Genomic DNA, 17,870 nt, shown 5'->3' on the forward strand with positions numbered 1-17,870 from the left:
GCAATCACAAGAATGCAAATGATAAGAAAAAACTACGGATCATTTATTAACAGACCAGTAGAAAAAATATTCGATCCCTCAAATGCAACCAGTTTCTGTGCTAAGTTATTTTAAAACCATTATCAACACACATATCTGAAGGAAAGATACAAAAGTGGGGGAGGAGAAGATCACAACCCTCACAATGAAGAGGATATTCTACTGTCTACATATGCAGAAGTTTGCCAAGCATGAAATGTTCTAAAAGAACAGTATCTTAATCATTTTCTGCCAATCACATATTTTAAGTGATTTGAAGTGCCAAAAAATAATTCTCTCCTTAGAGCTAAATATAGTAGGATTAAAACGTGCTTTTTATGCATTGCACAAAGGGGAGACTATACATCAATATTACTAAATTATATTAGATATGTATTTTCAACATAGCTTCTTCATTTTACTTAATAAAAACTATTAAACAGTATTATACTTGGAAAAAACTATCACAATTCTAGGAAATAGAGTTTAATTAAATGGGGTATTGGTTAATTGAGGTTTAATAGAAACCCTGTGTGTTTTAACCCTAGTGGTTTAAAATGTTTTCAAAAACCATTAATCCTTTTTTCAGTTTTAAAAGAGAAATGGTAACCAACAATTCAACTTCTGATCATGTTCTGAAAAGAAATCCTCATTGGGCATGCCTTAGACCAGTCACTATACTATATCCCTCACACCAAGTTCAGCTGCTACCTGATTTGGTACATAAAGTTTTATATATTATCTATGGATGCTTTTGGGTTACAACAGAATTGAGTAGGTGCAGAGACAGTACAGCCCACAAAACCAAAAATTTACTGCTGGCCCTTTAGAAAGTCTGCCAACCTCTGACTTAGATGAGTATAGGGTAATGTGATGAATTTTCATTAATATTAGAACACACTCAGGAGCTGATTTTTTTTTAAAGAATTTTCTGTTGGTTAGTTTTCCTGTGATCCGCTGCATACTCTTGAGAATCAAGTACCAACAATAAAAAATGTTAAGTGAAAAAATTATAAACAGAATAGGATTTGTTTTTCTTTTAAAGATTTTATTTATTTGTCAGAGAGAGAGAGAGAACGAGCACAAGCAGGGGGAGCAGCAGACAGATGGAGAAGCAGGCTCCCCACTGAGCAAAGAGCCCGATGCGGGGCTAGATCCCAGGACCCTGGGATCATGACCTGAGCAGAAGGCAGACACTTAATGACTAAGCCACCCAGGAGTCCCAACAGAATAGGATTTGTTAAAGACCTAAACCGATAAATTTACAATTGTATATAATGTAACTACATAACCAAAATCTTAATAGTTATACCTGTGTTATAGAAATTTAATTTGTGGTTTTACATATTTCGCATGTTTTCTACAATAAAGGTATAATTTGATAATTAAAAATTAAGGAGAAAGTGTCGGATGTAAGAAACAAAGGGTTCAAGTTAATTAAATTGAGCAAACACTTATCAAACATAAACAGTATAGGCCAGGTAAGGGCTAAACCCTGGACAGAACTGGGTTTTGGTTAATTAGGCATTACTATCCAGTTTAGATAACAAAAATAAAAATAAAAATAAGCCAAACTAGGTAATGTCCAAACTGTGCCAAGCAGTAAATAAACATGTTGCTGCTTTGCATGGCAAGTCACGGCCCCACCCTTCTCCCTTCCCCACAGCAGCAAATACATAATGCCTGGCAGACCAGTTTTAGAGGGACAAAGATGTAAGAATAAAAGCCAGCACTGCTGCAGCTACTACCACACAGACCACTCTTATTCCTCAGCAGATGAGGGAGGAACAGCATAAGGATCTCTTTTACTCTTCAATTAGTTTCAGTTCCAGAACAGTAATGAGCTCCCCTGGAAATCACCGGCATTCAGGCATTAAACATTTTCCAAACTACAGGTTCAGGAGGAAGTAAATGAAAGGACATTTTCAGACATACTTCCTAAGTCAGAGAAAAATGAACATTGAACTCACATTCTACCATACCTACTTAAAAAATCTGAAGCTTTTAAACTAAAAAAGACTAGATTTTGGATAGATCATTCAGTTTACTAGATTATCATTTAAAATCCCATTCTGGCTCTGTCACTTACTAGGTAAACAATCTTAAGTTACTTCTCCATGGCTCAGATCCCACATCAGTAAAATGAGGTAATAATACCATCTATCTCATAGACTGCTGTAAGATTTAAATGAGTTTAACATGTAAAAGTGATTAGAACTCTTAGCACACAGTAAAAACTGGAATGTTAGCTATTCTTTGAAACAATACAGCAATGCACTGAAAAGTATAAAAACATTCCATTTTTCCTTACCATCCACTTTTTGAACCACACAGCCTTGGTATCAACCAATGCAAAAAAGTAAATTGGATCCAAAATCTTTTGTGAGACAAGATGGCTCTGATCATGTTTAACTGATAATAAGGACAAAGTATTCTCCACAATTTCTTCCATATACCTTAAAGTTTGGGAACAAAACAGTTTTAGAAAAAAACAAATGCTATTACACATACACACACCCACTGTACCAGTGATATATTTTATATTTATAGAATAATGAAGTGAAAATTTTTAGAAACAACTTTTTTTTTTATGTTTCAGCAAATGGTAGAGGTGGGATTCACATCCAATTTCTTCCTGCTTTTTATAAAACATATGTTCTTTCTACTTCAACACTGGCTCTCCAAACTTAACTTTCCTTTTTAGATTTACAGTTGCTCTTACAACCTTATTAAAAAATTTTAGAACTGAAAGAAAAAAGGTTAAAGAACACTTAAGGATCCTGTCCAAGCTAGCAAAGACAAATTATAAAAGAACTGGAGGCTACAGCAACTTCATTTTGCTTTGTTGTGATAAATAAATAATATAAAATGATATTTGCATAGAGCCATTCATGTAGGAAAGCACAAAACATGAAAAGCTAAATAAACCTATGAACCCCTTCCCAAAAACGTAAGTCAATTAAGACTGTCTCTATTCTTTCTCCTTGTAATGTACATGGGACAGTAACACTCCTATATTTTATATTAGCATAAATTAGAGGACTTACTTTTCTGGGTGACGAATCCAGAAAGATGGAGCCTCTTTCTGATATTCATTTAGAAGACGAACCTGAAAAGCAGTGCGTAACAGTTCTCAAAAATCAGAATTCTTAAATACAGAACTATTTAAATTTTTAAAAAAGCATATAGCAAGTGAATACCTTTTTAAGTAAGCAGATCACATTAGGATTACTTATATCTATACCAGCTGAAAGAGTAGGAATATAATTTTCTCTAGAAAGAAAGTATAACTTCAAATATTTAGCTGAAAAGAAAAATTTAAAAATATGATATCATTCATTTACAGTGTTTTCTGAAAAGTTATTTCCTATCCATTTTCTTAAGCACAAAAAAATTTAATAAACATACCTAAGCTTGTATAAATCTCCTTGGTCATATGTAATGGTGAAAGAGTAAACGTCTGTGCATAGAATTTTAAAATCCGGTCCTGTGGAAATGAAAAGATTTGCATCAGAGATTCTTACAAAAATAGAACAGAGATGAAAAACCTATTTTTCACATAGTGAAAAACTTAGAAAATAAACAAAATAATCCATTCAAAACTTAAGTAGGAATGTACTTATAAATAAGAGCACAATCTTATGTTGGTCAGTAAAAAGTAAAATTGACTAAAACTACATGGGAGGGGAGAGAGTGAGGTTTGATAGACAGAAGAAGGTACAATGTGAAGGTATCAAGGGAAAAGTAGGAGTACTAAATGGTTAACACAAACAAACAAAAAATACTCCACTCTTCCAAATCCAACATTTGTTGTTTTTTAAAATTGTTTACATGCGTAGTTTCAGTAATTTGACATTAGGACTCTAATATTTTGCCCATTCCCAAGAAAAGAATTATTTAACACATCTTCCAAATTTACATTATTAAAACCTAAAGTAGAAACTATCACAAGGTAAATGAATTAACTGTTAATAGATGTAGCTAGAAAAGTATTTGGCACTAGTAAGTACTTACAAACGACAGCTATCATTTTAATTTTACCAACTTTAATATTGTGATGAAATTAATCCTAATCGTGAAATTCAATATCCCATTAAAGAAAAACATAACATCTCCTCAAGTGTTCTACTCTGGGGCGGGGGTAAATAACTTGCCTATATCAAATGTAGCATAATTAAAAAAAAATGGTTACCCAAATGACTAAAAATTTCTAATAACCCGAAGGAATTCTTACTGAATACAGGATATTAAATACTTTGGAAAGTTTATTTTTATAGTTACAGCAATTGGTAAGTATCTGTCACACTCTTCAAACACTATAGGCTTCACTCAGTTACATGCAAGAGTCTTTTAGAATAGGAAATGAAGAAACAGAATCCAACTCAAGAATCTGGATCAAGCATAAATTCAAAAAAGAATGCCACATCTTGTTTTCCAGTCCAAAATGATTGGTTCTATTACCATTTCCCCTCTGTAACAACTTCTTCCCATTTTATTAAACAATGACAATATTCTTGCTGAATAATCTATAATGGCTAAACAAAGCCACTTATATTGACCCATTAGGATATTTACTGTTTATAAAGTTGTTAAATAACTTTTTAAAAGGAAACCTCTCTGACCACTTTTCTTTGTTAAGAAAAAAAATACAGAGAAATTTACAACTGTACTTGCTTTTAGAAAGCCTTGAAATGTTAAAAGTGACCCTGAAATATCTTTTTCCCTTTTGAAGTTCCTGGATCATTGAGTTTTTACAGAAGTCTGCATCATCATCTGGTGTCAGGTTGAACTGCATCCAGATATTAGGTAATTGAACACATTTCCCCCCCTTATAAAAACAACAAACCACTTGTTTCCAAACCACTTCTGTTTATCAGTATAATTATATCTTCATTGATGGAAGAATGCGATTTTCAACAGATAAACGTATTGAGATTTTTTTTCTTTAATAATTGTTCACTGACTCCTCTACTAGAATGTAAGTTCTATGAAGCAAAGACTTCTGTCTTGCTCAGTGTGTTTCCTTACACTAAACACAGGATCAGGATCTGAAAGAGACACTGTCAGTTTTTCACAGAGAGTCGTCCAATTTTCACAGTTCAAAACATCAGACGGCGGAGCTGAACATAACGTTTGCAAGGCTTCATATCTCACCTATAATTTAAAACATGTTTTATTAATACCCAGCCACTAGAATACCACCAATACTTCAAATATTAAACATTGAAAAGCAGTCTAGATAATTGTTTCAAAGAGCCAATTGATGAAAATCAGAAGTCCTTTTATAAAACAATTTTTGAGAACTCATTTTTTGAAACTAAGTGTTAAATAGAAAAAAATAGGTTGTTATTTTACATAAAGCAAAAATTAAAACCTAACTGTTGGAGATTCTAGGTCACATGTCTAAGTGAAAGAGGAAGAAGAATGGTGGCCAAATCTGAATCACCAGGGCAAGGTTTTCCAATGGATTTGTCTCACACATTTTCCCTACTTAAGTAGGCACCTATAGGTGGTCCTATAGTTTGAGGGCCTTAATTTTAAAAATAGCATAATATGCCCCCGGTGAAGCATTCCCATTCCAGAATATAGGAACAATTCTCACAAAATAATTTGGACTAGTTTTTGTTGCTACACCGTATTTTCTGACCTTCTAACCACTGAGGTAGGATGCAAAATTGAATGTCTGTATTTTCATGGAAAGCTTACTTCTTAATCATTATTTGCAAAATCGAATCAGAATTCACCCAAAACAGTATGACCCAAACAACAGCAGTGAAAAATAGCTCTACTCCAATCATGAATGGAGCAAGGCTTCTCCCCCACCACTCTCCAACTAGTGAGTAATAACACACTGATTCCAACCCATTTCTCAAAATCTGGTTGTTTCTCCAGCTGAAATAACTGAAACCTAGTGGTCTAAAAAGGGCAAGAGGTGGGGGGGGGGGTGGGAAGGGCAGGAGAAGCTAAGACCTTAGGAAACCAGACACTCTAAATCAAATTTTAGGTGAAAAAGAATACACATGCACTTAAAAGTGTCTATATATTCTTATGAAAGAAGAACTCCTAAACACAACTATATTTGTGATAGGGACTGGAGGACTTTGGAGAGATTTTAGAAACATTAAATATTTTCTCCTTTTCAGTTAATTTTTAGGACAAAATCCCATTAAGAATTTATTACTTGCAGAAGCACAATAAAAGTTTCCGAACAAGTACAGATTTCCAAGAAATCCACTTAAACTGAAGACAATAAGATTGTTAACATATAGGGCGCCTGGATGATTCAGTCAGTTAAGTGTCTGCCTTCGAGCCCCAAGTTGGGCTCCCTGCTCAGTGGAGAGCCTGCTTCTCCCTCTCCCTCTGTCCCTCCCCTGACTTGTGCTCACGCGTGCTCTATCTCAAATAAATAAAATCTTTAAAAAATAAAGTAAAATAAAATGAAAACTTGAAAAACATTTCAAAAACTGAAACCAATTGGCAAGATATGCACAAAAGTCTTAGGTACTTAAAATCCTATTTTCTATTTCAGACTGATTTAATGAAATAAGATGATAAACAGCAATGTATATAATCTTAAAATATAAACAGGCACAATTCAATAGAACTCCTTCTTTAAAGATTTTATTTATTTATTTTAGAGACAGAGCACAAGAGGGGGGAGGGTCAGAGGGAGAAGCAGACTCCCTGCTGAGCAGGGAGCCTGATGCAGGACTCAATCCCGGTACTCCAGGATCATGACCTGAGCCAAAGGCAGTTGCTTAACCAACTGAGCCACCCAGGCGCCCCTAGAACTCCTTCTTTAAAATCCTTTTTCTAATAAATGAATACATGTGTCAAAGTTGCTCACATTTTCCAGAAGTAGAAAGAACATTAAATGAAGATTGTTTTTCTTCAAGGAAATCACTAAAATATCACATACAAAGCAACAGTGAAAGAACAGTCTGGGAGACAACTGCTTATAACTTTATCCCTTCAAAACTGAAACTAGACATAAAAATTTCCTCCTACAAACGGTGACAATTCTCTGACAGCCTCCCTTATTCTGTGACCTTTCATTTCAAGACTGGAAAGTCTAGCAGCGACATCAGTCTAGGAGCACCATGATAATAAAAGCCTATCTTTAAGAGAAACAGTCCACCTGCTACTGATTATAATCTAATATATTATAAATATATATACCTGATTGAACTTGACAGCTATCCTTTAAACTTACCTCTTTAGGTTGCCCAGGATCCAACTGGTCTAAAATCAGTTGTAATTTTCCTTGACAAAATTTGTAACTCTGTAAAACAATTGACAGAACATTCATTTAGTAGACTTTTTAGAAGTACTGCTATAAATTATTTTTTAATATAATTCCAAGCACAAAATGCATTCTGAGCAAGAAAAGAGAGTGATCTATTCTGATTTGGCAGAAAACGTGGAATTTGTTTCCCAAGGCATTTAAATGGGAACCGCAGTCTCAGGAGAACAGTGTACTTCATGTATATGAAAATTATTATTATTTGCTGAGCTACTGCAATATGTAGTACATTACAAGATTCAAAAGATGTAAAGCCAAGATGTTTTGTACCCAGAAATGTGAGATGAATGAAACAGAAAGCTAAAACAAGAAGGCACTAATGGTACCCTAGGCAGAGCTATGATGCTGCTTAAACATTTTTGTCTCTTTATCTTTCTTGTACTTTTCCTTAGCCCTCCATGCCGCCTCTTTGGTGAAAAATTCCAGAGATAAAAGCCTCTATCTAAAGAAAAGTTTATAGTAGACCATAAGTTATTTTGAAAAAGGAAAGGGTCTTTTTCTTGCTGAAGGCAGTTTAAATATGACTAATACCTAAAATTACCATCTAAAAATAAAACTGCCATTAAAATAATAGCTGTCATTTATTACCTTTTATGTAACAAGCCCTATATGATCTCAATTCACAATGACTGAAATATGAGAAATATGAAAACTAAGGTTAAATAACTTTCCAAGGCACCCAGTTATCAGAACTCAGATTCCCATCCACATTTTTACTATGTACACTCTTCCCTTAGGTGTTCTCATCCAGTTCTTTAGGTACATCATGATGACTCAAATCTCCATCAGTCACTGCTTCTCCAAAGTTATATATAATTATCCTTTCAACATTTCCATTTGGATGTCTAATAGGCATCTCAAACTTAACATGTCCAAGACAGAATTCTTGATTTTATTCCAAACCTGCGCCTCCCCAAACTTCTCCAGCCTCCTAAATGACACTACCCACCCATCCAGATTTTTTACTTATATCAAAAATAGAAGTCAATCTTGGATCTTCACTTTCTCTTATTTCCTATACCCAATATCATTAAGTCCCATAAGATAACCCCCAAGTTCCACATATCTTAACTCCAACTACCCTATACTTCCCTGCTAAAAGCTTAAATCAAGGCACCATCAACTCTAGCCTAGCCTCCTTCAATTCATCTTAGTCTCCTTGCTTCTATTTTTTTATATTAAAAAAATGTTTTATTTTATTTATTTTTTTATTGACATATATTATTTGTTTCAGGGGTACAGGTCTGTGATTCATCAATCTTACACAATTCACAGCACTCACCATAGTATATACCCTCCCCAATGTCCATCACCCAGCCATCCCATCCCTCCCACCCCCCTCCACTCCAGCAACCCTCAGTCCTTGCTTCTATTCTTAAATCCCATCCTACTCCACCCTACCATCCACTCATTCTCCAGCAACAGTCAGATGAAGCTTCTCAAAGTTACAAATCAAATCTCTTCATCTCCCTTATTTCAATCCCACAAAGGATACTTCCCACAATACTTAGAATATAGATTTACTTACATGATCTGGGCCCCTGCTTCTCTAACACACTCTCCTACAATTTTTCCCTCTGCCATCCAGACTTCAGTCACACTGGCCTTTTTTCCCCATTCCTGGAAGATGCCATGCACACTCTAGCCTAAGAACCTTTGCCATCTCCATCCTCCCACCTGGCAATGCTCTTCCTCCAGAGTTTTGCATGGCTGCCCTATTATTGCTTAGAATTTGGTCTTTTTTCACTGTGGTATCCCCAATACCTGAATTAGTTCCTCATACAGAGTAGTCACTCAATACACATTAGTTTAATATATAAATGATTACAAAGTGAGTCTTCCCACAATGTTACATTGTCCTTAGCAACACAGAGTACATACAACCATTCTATAAAAAACCCAAACAGCCTGATATTCCATTTCTTAAAGCGCCTTAAATTTTACTTTTACTCCTTTCTGAAAGTATATAGTTGAACTGCTAAAGACTCTGTATATGCTACTTTTCAAAATTAAAAGCAATATATATTAAATAGACCTTCAATTTTGAATTTTTATATTATAGTTAAAATATTAAAATCTAGGAATACTAACAATAAATATAAGTATATGAATGCAGCAGTCTTGCCAAATGAAAAAAAACATAAATAATATAGAATATCTTAAATAGTATATATAAGCATATGTACTTATATGCATTTGTGATACATATATAATGCATATATGTACATTCAGAAGTATATACATATACATGCATATAAATGTACTCAAATACATGTAAAGTATATATGTATATACTTACTCATTCTGTTCTACTGCTAGACAAGCTTTTTTTTACCCCCTTTAGCCTGGCCCTTTTGCCCCTCTTATAAACTTGATTTCTTCTGATCCTTCCACACTCCCATCATGACTTTTACCAGATCATTATCAAGGTCTAAAATGTCTTGCCATCCAACTTACTAAAAAATAAGTATGATGTCAAGGACATGAATCTTATTTGGACAGATGAAGTTTCAAATCCTGGCTCAATCTTCAACTAGTTATGTGACCCTGGAGTCTTGAATCCCATCCTCAGTTTTCACATCTACCTCCCAGTGTCACTGGGAAGAATTAAATGGGAAAACTGCAAAGTCTTTTGCTTTATTGTTATAAAATTCTAAAGTTTGAAGTAAATTTCCTGTTTCTCAGGAAATTTTCTATGAGAAAATATAAAATAACTGACTCTACCTACCAACTACCTATTCAAGATCAAGAAATCTAAATATATAATTCATTCATTTCCATAGATTCCCATTCTAATCCAGCCTCTTTCCCAGTATAGAGGCATGTTCTACAACAGCCCTGATAAATGGGGGGAGCCAGACATTGTTCAAACATTCCCAACTACAGCCAGTTCATACTTGGTGAAGCAACCAATATTATGTCAAAGCAGCAGTCAAAAAATGTAATACATAAATCTTAACAAAATTCATTTATTTAAATGCTCCCCTTGACAAAGGCTGTTTTCTAATCTTATGTGCAATACTCTAGGCAAGCAACCCTTACTCTCTGAAAATGGTTTTGCCTTTTATTTCACAAAAATGATTAAGGCTAATCAACATGATGATCCTTCAACCTACCTCCTCTTCCCCCCCTCCCCAGTATTATTCTGTGGTGAATTATTCACCAAATTCAAAGATCTTTTCTTAGTCCTCAGCAGTGACTTCTCTTTAGCCTTCATTACAGCTAGTTAACCATTACCTCCACCTTGAAATTCATACCCCCTTAAGTTCCTACCCAGTGCATTGTGGTTTGGTACCTTCTTTTCTGACGCACCCATTAGTCTCTCCTGGCCCTCTGAAAATGTGTTTCCTAAGGTCTCACCTAATTAGGTGGGCCCAACCTTTCTACCAAGTGAATCCTGCATTTTCAACCACTTGCTACACCACTGGAATACCTTACTGGTATTTGCCATTTAAAATCTTGAAAAAAAAAAAAAAAGAATTCCCTATATTCTTCTCCATACCTAACCTTCCTCCCTAATCCCAGGCATGCTTTATGACACCATGGTCTTCCTACCACCTCAGCTTGAAACCATAGCTAGACTTTTGACTATTCCCACTCTGCACTACTCCCCACAAAACACTTCAAGAATCAAGTTTAATGATCATACCTCTGTAATAATTCTCACATCAGTCCCTATTTATTTCTACAAAGCCTCCTCAGTTTAGGCCTTCTTACTTCAACTATCATGATAGCCTTCTAACTTCTCTCTCTACATCTGCTTTCTCACCTGCTCATGCCCTTCTGCACACAATTATCACGTAAATCTCCCCAACATACTTTTCTGTTCAGAAACCTAAAATGATATCCCTTTACTTACAAAATAATCCAATTTAGCTTTTGAATGCATTCATTTATTCCTCATATATTTATTTGACATCTACTATGTTTCGGATACCTATTAACGTAATGTACCAGGCACTAGAATTTTATAGCTAGGAACAATAATTAAGATCTAAACCTTGCCCTGTAATTTGGCCTTACTCTACCCTTCCAATTTACTCCCACAAACTCTTTGCTCTAACCCTTCATATAAACAAACTACTCAGGTTGCCCAATAGGCCATATTCTTTGTTGATTTAGAGCCTTTGTCCATTCCCTTGTTTGAAATACTTTCCTCCATAGCTTTTTGATAGTCTTAGTTATAAAGACTCTTCTTTAGATTCCCAGGATGCACTATTTCTACCTTACAACTCTGTTATTTATGTACATAACCTCTTCACAATCTCAAGTAAGCTCACTGAAGACATAATGTATACCTGATTAATCTTTTCAGTTTAGCAGGTTCACAAAATATTTCACATAGTATATGCACATAATATATTGCACATAGCATATGTTGGTGAACAGACAACCAAAGAGGTGAAATCCTTCAATTCTACTATATTTGCCTTTTCTCCCAGATTATAATACATAGAAAAGCATAGCTTGGGGGTGTCCAACTCTGGGTTTCAGCTCAGGTCATGATCTCAGGTTCGGGAGATTGAGCCCCACGATGGGTTCTGTGCTCAGCATGGAGTCTACTTGAGATTCTCTCTCCTTCTCCCTCTGCCCCTCCCACTCATGCTTGTGCACGTGTGCTCGCTCTAAAATAAATAAATCTTAAAAAAAAAAAAAAGCATAGCCTCTAATAGTTATCTGATTGAAGAAGCCTCATTAATCTACTTCCTTTTAATTATTTATTATTTAATTACTAATTCTGTTCATTATCCAACCTAATACCTACCTGCCTTAAAGGTTACCTATTTTTTTTTAAGGTCTGTTATTGTGTATCAGTGGACTGACATAAATTTCCATAGCAACTAACCAGTAACTTCTTTAACTAGAGCAAGTAGATAGTGTGTCCCATGTAATACAGATTTGTTAAGATTTTTCAACAGTGCTAGATATTTCTTAGATTGAAAATTCCTGAGGGGAGTAGTATATGCCAACTTGATTTGTAAAGCAACACAAGACAGATCTGTTGGTGATATCAATATAAGTTGATACTTCCAAAAGGAAGATTTTTAAAACATATTTATATACGTTAAAGCATAAGCTGGCAAATAATTTCTGAGCACATTCTAAGGAGAAAGAGCCAGAAACAGAACTGAAGGATAATCTAAAATGTATCTGGTCCTCTATAGGATAATATAGATCCTAATTAAAGGTATTGATATGCTGAAATATGATTGGGATATATTTCTGTCAAATGCAGTTTACTAAGGATTACAAATATAAAACATTCTGTAATTTTTTGGTAACAGATATCACACTCAATTACTTTATTACAACATGTACTGAAGAATATTCACATTATTCAATGACTACACTTAAACAAAATCAAACTACCCTCAAAATTAATTTACCCTAGAAAACTCCGAATATTTGGTTTGTAAACTGTATAAGCCATTAAAATACAAGCAAAGATACACAACTATTATTGTTTTTTGAACTATAGAAAATAAGAAATATATAAATATTGAACCTAATGATACTTCAGGCTTTAATGTCTAAATGCACAAGTTCCTTCCTATTCTTAAAAAAAAAGAAAAGAAAAGAAACATCGCTCTGAGATTAAGAATTCCTCATTAGGAATTCCTCAAGATAGCAGGAGGGGAAGAATGAAGGGGGGGAATCGGAGGGGGAGACGAACCATGAGAGACTATGGACTCTGAAAAGCAAACTGAGGGTTCTAGAGGGGAGGGGGGTGGGAGGATGGGTTAGTCTGGTGATGGGTATTAAAGAGGGCACGTTCTGCATGGAGCACTCACAAACAATGAATCATGGAACACTACATCAAAAACTAATGATGTAATGTATGGTGATTAACATAATAAAAAATTTAAAAAAAAAGAAACATCACTCAGCGATGATGAACAGAACAAGAGCAAACACTTATGCTTACTATGTGCCAGGTAGTGTTCAAAATGCTTTACACACATTAAATCATAAAATCCACAAAACAACCCTATAAGGTAGGTTCTATTATCATCTCCACTGTAACAGATAAGAAAACTGAGGCATTGAGAGAAAAAACCAAGGTGCACAACTCATCAATGGGAGAGCCAGACTTTATTTCAGACTGGTTTGTTTCTAAGATTCAGAATGAATTAGCTTCCTGTAGAATAGCTTTTTCAAATTTTAGTGCATCTAAAACTTTTAAATTATGCACCCCCCTTTCAAAATGTCTTAAATACAGAACAGTTACTAATTCAAAACAAAAACAATGTTTTAAAAACATTTTCAAATGATAAATTGTTTCTTGGGGTGCCTGGGTGGCTCAGTCGGTTGGGCGTCTGCCTTTGGCTCAGGTCATAATCCCAGGGTCCTGTGATCAAGCCCTGCATTGGGCTCCGTGCTCAGCAAGGAGCCTGTTTCTCCCTCTGCCTGCCTGTCTGCCTACTTGTGATCTCTCTCTCTCTAATAAATAAATAAAATCTTTTTAAAAAATGATAAATTGTTTAATTTCCTATGTTTTAATTATGTTTTAACAAAAACAGCTTTCATTTTAAAATTGCTACCATTAAGAGGTAATAACAAAAATCTATCAATATTTTAAAGTATAAAGAAACTTTAGGTATTCATAAAGAAGAAATTTAGCACTGTTAATCAATCAGTTTTTCTGGTGTCAAACTGTCTCAAGAGAGAACTATTAAGCAAGCAAACAAAAAAGCTCACACCTGCACCTACCTAATTCTTCTCCCCAGCAATCCACCTGCCTCCAGCCTCATATGAGCAAGCTGCATTATCAATGCTATAATCTTCATTTTCTCTAGTCTCAGCTACCTTTCCCTCTCACTTCTACATTTAAGGCTTTAGGCTCCTATCTTTTTCTGCTTATACGACAAGAATAATCAAAATCTGATGAACTGAGGGTAGCTAGAGATGGAAGAGCTTCTGAAATGTGGTTTGGGCTGTGGCTATCCTACCGTTATCTGGCTGATATTGCTAAAAAAGAGGAGAATCATAATCCATCAGCTATAGTGTGATATCCTCAAAAGCAGAATTCCTCACCAAAAAGAGCACTGTAAAAGCTTTGAAGATTTTAGGGAGGCCAGAAAATGGGTTGAACTCAAAATACTCTAAGGTTTGAGGAGTTAGGATAAAACATACACTAGTGGTTGAAAGTCAATACTCTGAAAGATAGGGGAAAGACCATGCACCCAATAAAGGAAAAAAATCTACTCAAGAAAAATCTTACTGGAAGAATTCAAAGCCTAGCAAAAGACAGGGTTCAGATTGTTCCCAGGATACAGTTCAAACACAAAGTCAAAGGAATTGTATCTTCTTTTCTATGAATTAAGATACAGGAAAGATCATCCCTGAGCTTTGTGGAGAAGACCAGTGAACTAGCAAGGACGGTGGCACTAGATTAGTTTCCTATTGCTACTATAACAAATTACCATAAATTTAGTGACTTAAAACAACATAAATTTATTATCTTACAGTTCTGGAGGTCAGAAATCTAAAACATATCAGCAGGGTTGTGTTCCTTCTGGAGGCTCTGGGGCAGAATCCATTTCCTTACCTTTTCCAGCTTCTAAAGACTGCCTACAGTCTCTTTAGTTCATTGGCCTCCTTCCATCTTCAAGGTCAACAATCCCCTCACTCCGACCTCTACTTCAGCCTACCTACACAGTACCTACTCTGACTCTGACCCTCCTGAGTCGCTCTTATACAGATGCTTGTGATTACATTTGACTCTTCTAGGTGAGGATAGCCTCCCCATCCAAAAATCCTTAATCACATTAACAAAGACCCCTGCACCATGTAAGCTAACAGGTTCATAGGTTTGGGGGATTCAGATATGGATATCTTCAAGGGGTCCATTATTCTGCCAACCATAGATACCAAAAGATGGGTTTCAAGGAGAGGCTGTCTTGAAAGCAAAGAAACAGTAAACACCTTAAATAAGTTAACATTATACAAGAGTAACAGGTTACTGCTATCCTAAACTCACTTCCTCCATATAAAATAGTGTGCACCTTGGCATTCCTTTGGAACATAATGAAATAGTTTGCACACTATAACACAGCCTAGTGCCTGCGCTGTACTACACCAAATACTGTCAAAGAAGAGGAAGACAGAAAAACTGCAGTAGGAAAGCTTATGAATTTTAAAAGCTTAAGGTATATTAGAGGTAATCCTCTTACTTCCCAGCTGTAGAAAACAACCCAGAGAAGCTCAGTTAAAAACCATACAGGACCATAGCTGAGAAGTATGTCTCTGAATGGCACCCATTCCACCACATCCTTTAAGAGATGAAAGCTAACATGTATAGAGTAGCAGCAACAGATCTCAGGACTTGCTATACATTAACTCAGTTAATATTCTCAAAAACAATATGACGTAAGTGGTAGTATCATTCCCATTTTACAAATGAGAAAGACCATGGCACAGGGAAGTTTAGACATTTGTCCAGGGTCACATGGCTAGTAAGTGGTAGAACCGAGATCTGAACCCAAGCAGTCTCCAGGCAGTGTAGTATGGAACAAAGACTTTGGAAGGAGAGGGACCAGGCTTAAATTCACAGTTCATGCCTAACTAGCAATACGAGTTTGGGCAAATTACTTACCTATTATTGTAAGCCTCACTTTTTTTCTATAGAGTGGCCTAGTAACACCTATACTGAATATAAAGTCAAGTACAGTCTATAAGTACCAATGTATGGCAGAAATCTCAATAACATACAGCTAATATTATTATTTCTATCTTTCCAGCATTATTTTGCAATGACTTTTTTCAAGGTTTAATCACAATACCAAATCCTTTCAGTGCTCTGCTCACAATTATAGTAAAAACCAATCTCTCTTCTTTATTCTTTAATATCCTCAAATGTACAACAATAGTGTCCAAGGCCAACCATGTCCACAGTTTTTCAATAATGGGTCAGAAATCCATATATAATCAGCCTGCAATTGTTACAATTAACAACAATGAAATAAAGCCTATTCTATTCACAAAATACAAGTTTCCTACCAATATCAAAACAGTAGCATCAGAATTGTTTACTCAAGGTTATTCATACAACAATTCAGACAGATTTTTCTAAGCCCAGAGCAAATAACTTATCTATGTTGAAAGCATTATTAACATCAGTATTTAATGGAATGAATGACTGACATATCTTCAGAGACCCTTTCAACTTCTGAATATAGTAATTCATGCTCTCTTTGGTCATGTAAAAGGGTCTCTTTTCACTAAGCAAAGGTATACCCAAACATCTCCTGGAGTTTGGTCACACTGAAAGAGTTTTGGGGGTACTTCTGGCATTCATATGCTTTTTTCTCAAAGTCCAGGGGTCCCATGCCTTGTGGGTGGACACAGTTCATTTTCAACTCAATTAGAGCTTTCTGAAACAGTCATATCCAAAGGACAGATACTTGAAAATGCAGATATACCCTGTGGGCATCCCAAAGAAGCCATATAAACTTAAAGTCTGATTCCTTCTCAAGAATAAAACCAAAACAAAATAAAAAACAAGAACATCTTCTGAAAGTACGACCCCATTTCTACCAAAGCTTTGAATTTCTTAAAAAACCTATGATTCTAGGACTGGAAATAATTTAACATTTCAGATTAACACCTTTTGACTGCTAGCTACTCGATCAACCCTATGCGGTCTGAACACCTGGACTTCTTAGAACAAATAACAATGCTTCACTTTTTTCCTTTTATTGTTCAATTTCAGTGTAAACAGATGGTTCATCAAGTAAGAAAGTATAATTCTGTGAGCACCCACAGTCCTAAAAGTTGGGTCTTGCTGTGCCTTCATTGATCTGAAGAAGCAGTTCCATAACCTACTGAATAAAACTAAACTAAAATCTCTATAATCCAGCTTCTTCCAAAGAGTCAATCAACAAAGAAATATTAAGGGCTACAACGTGAAGAAAATTCACAGTCTTTGCCATTTCCTCCATCACATCAGAAAATAAACCTGACTTGTAAAATTCAAAACTTAGCACAATCCTCCTGAGCAGAGCAACTTTTAAGTTCTGCTTTAATGACTTCCAAACACTTTTCCTTGATAAATGCAGTCTCAACTGTGAACAATATGTGTGACTGTTTCACATTTCACCCAAACTCCCCAAATCCCTTTTGGTATATGGCTAGGATCTGTTATAGCTATGTCCCCAAGTTAGCACTAATTAGGTGAAAATGTTTCATTAGAAATATCAGGTAGGATTCACACAAAGGTCAGACTCCATTGGCCTGGAAGTTTCTGTGAGGAAGTTGATGGTACAAGCATATAAGGTTCTAGTCTAACTAGTCTCCTTTGTCTTCTATTAGGACTAATCTAACCTGTGGCCTTTCTGCTAGCTCTGCTCTAGCCAAATGACAAGGATTCCAATAACCTGGAAAAAGAAAATGTAAAACCTCAAATCTCTTGATGTCAAAAAGAAGAAGCTTAATGTTTTTTGTTGTTGTTTTTGTTTTGTTTTGGGTTTTTTTTTAATTTAAATTCAATTAGCAAACATATAGTACATCATTATAGTGTTAGTTGAGTTAGTTGAGATGACACTATTGG

The 17,870-nt window shown here is 35.3% G+C and overlaps 1 protein-coding gene across 7 annotated transcripts in view; it reads right to left on the minus strand.

Moving 5' to 3' along the window:
- Window positions 1-17,870, minus strand: part of TBC1D32 (TBC1 domain family member 32) — a 208,581-nt gene that overhangs the window by 169,461 nt on the left and 21,250 nt on the right. For all 7 annotated transcript variants that reach the window (XM_034990457.1, XM_034990456.1, XM_034990455.1 and 4 more), the window contains 6 exons: window positions 7,232-7,300; window positions 5,047-5,172; window positions 3,427-3,505; window positions 3,219-3,322; window positions 3,066-3,127; window positions 2,330-2,474 (listed from right to left, as the gene is read on the minus strand). In XM_034990457.1, the coding sequence (XP_034846348.1) occupies window positions 2,330-2,474; window positions 3,066-3,127; window positions 3,219-3,322; window positions 3,427-3,505; window positions 5,047-5,172; window positions 7,232-7,300 (585 nt within the window). The remainder of the gene's footprint in view (window positions 1-2,329; window positions 2,475-3,065; window positions 3,128-3,218; window positions 3,323-3,426; window positions 3,506-5,046; window positions 5,173-7,231; window positions 7,301-17,870) is intronic.

Source organism: Mirounga leonina, unplaced genomic scaffold (assembly GCF_011800145.1).
Source record: "Mirounga leonina isolate KUSES-001 unplaced genomic scaffold, KU_Mleo_1.0 Mir_53, whole genome shotgun sequence".
Taxonomy (NCBI): Eukaryota; Metazoa; Chordata; class Mammalia; order Carnivora; family Phocidae; genus Mirounga; species Mirounga leonina.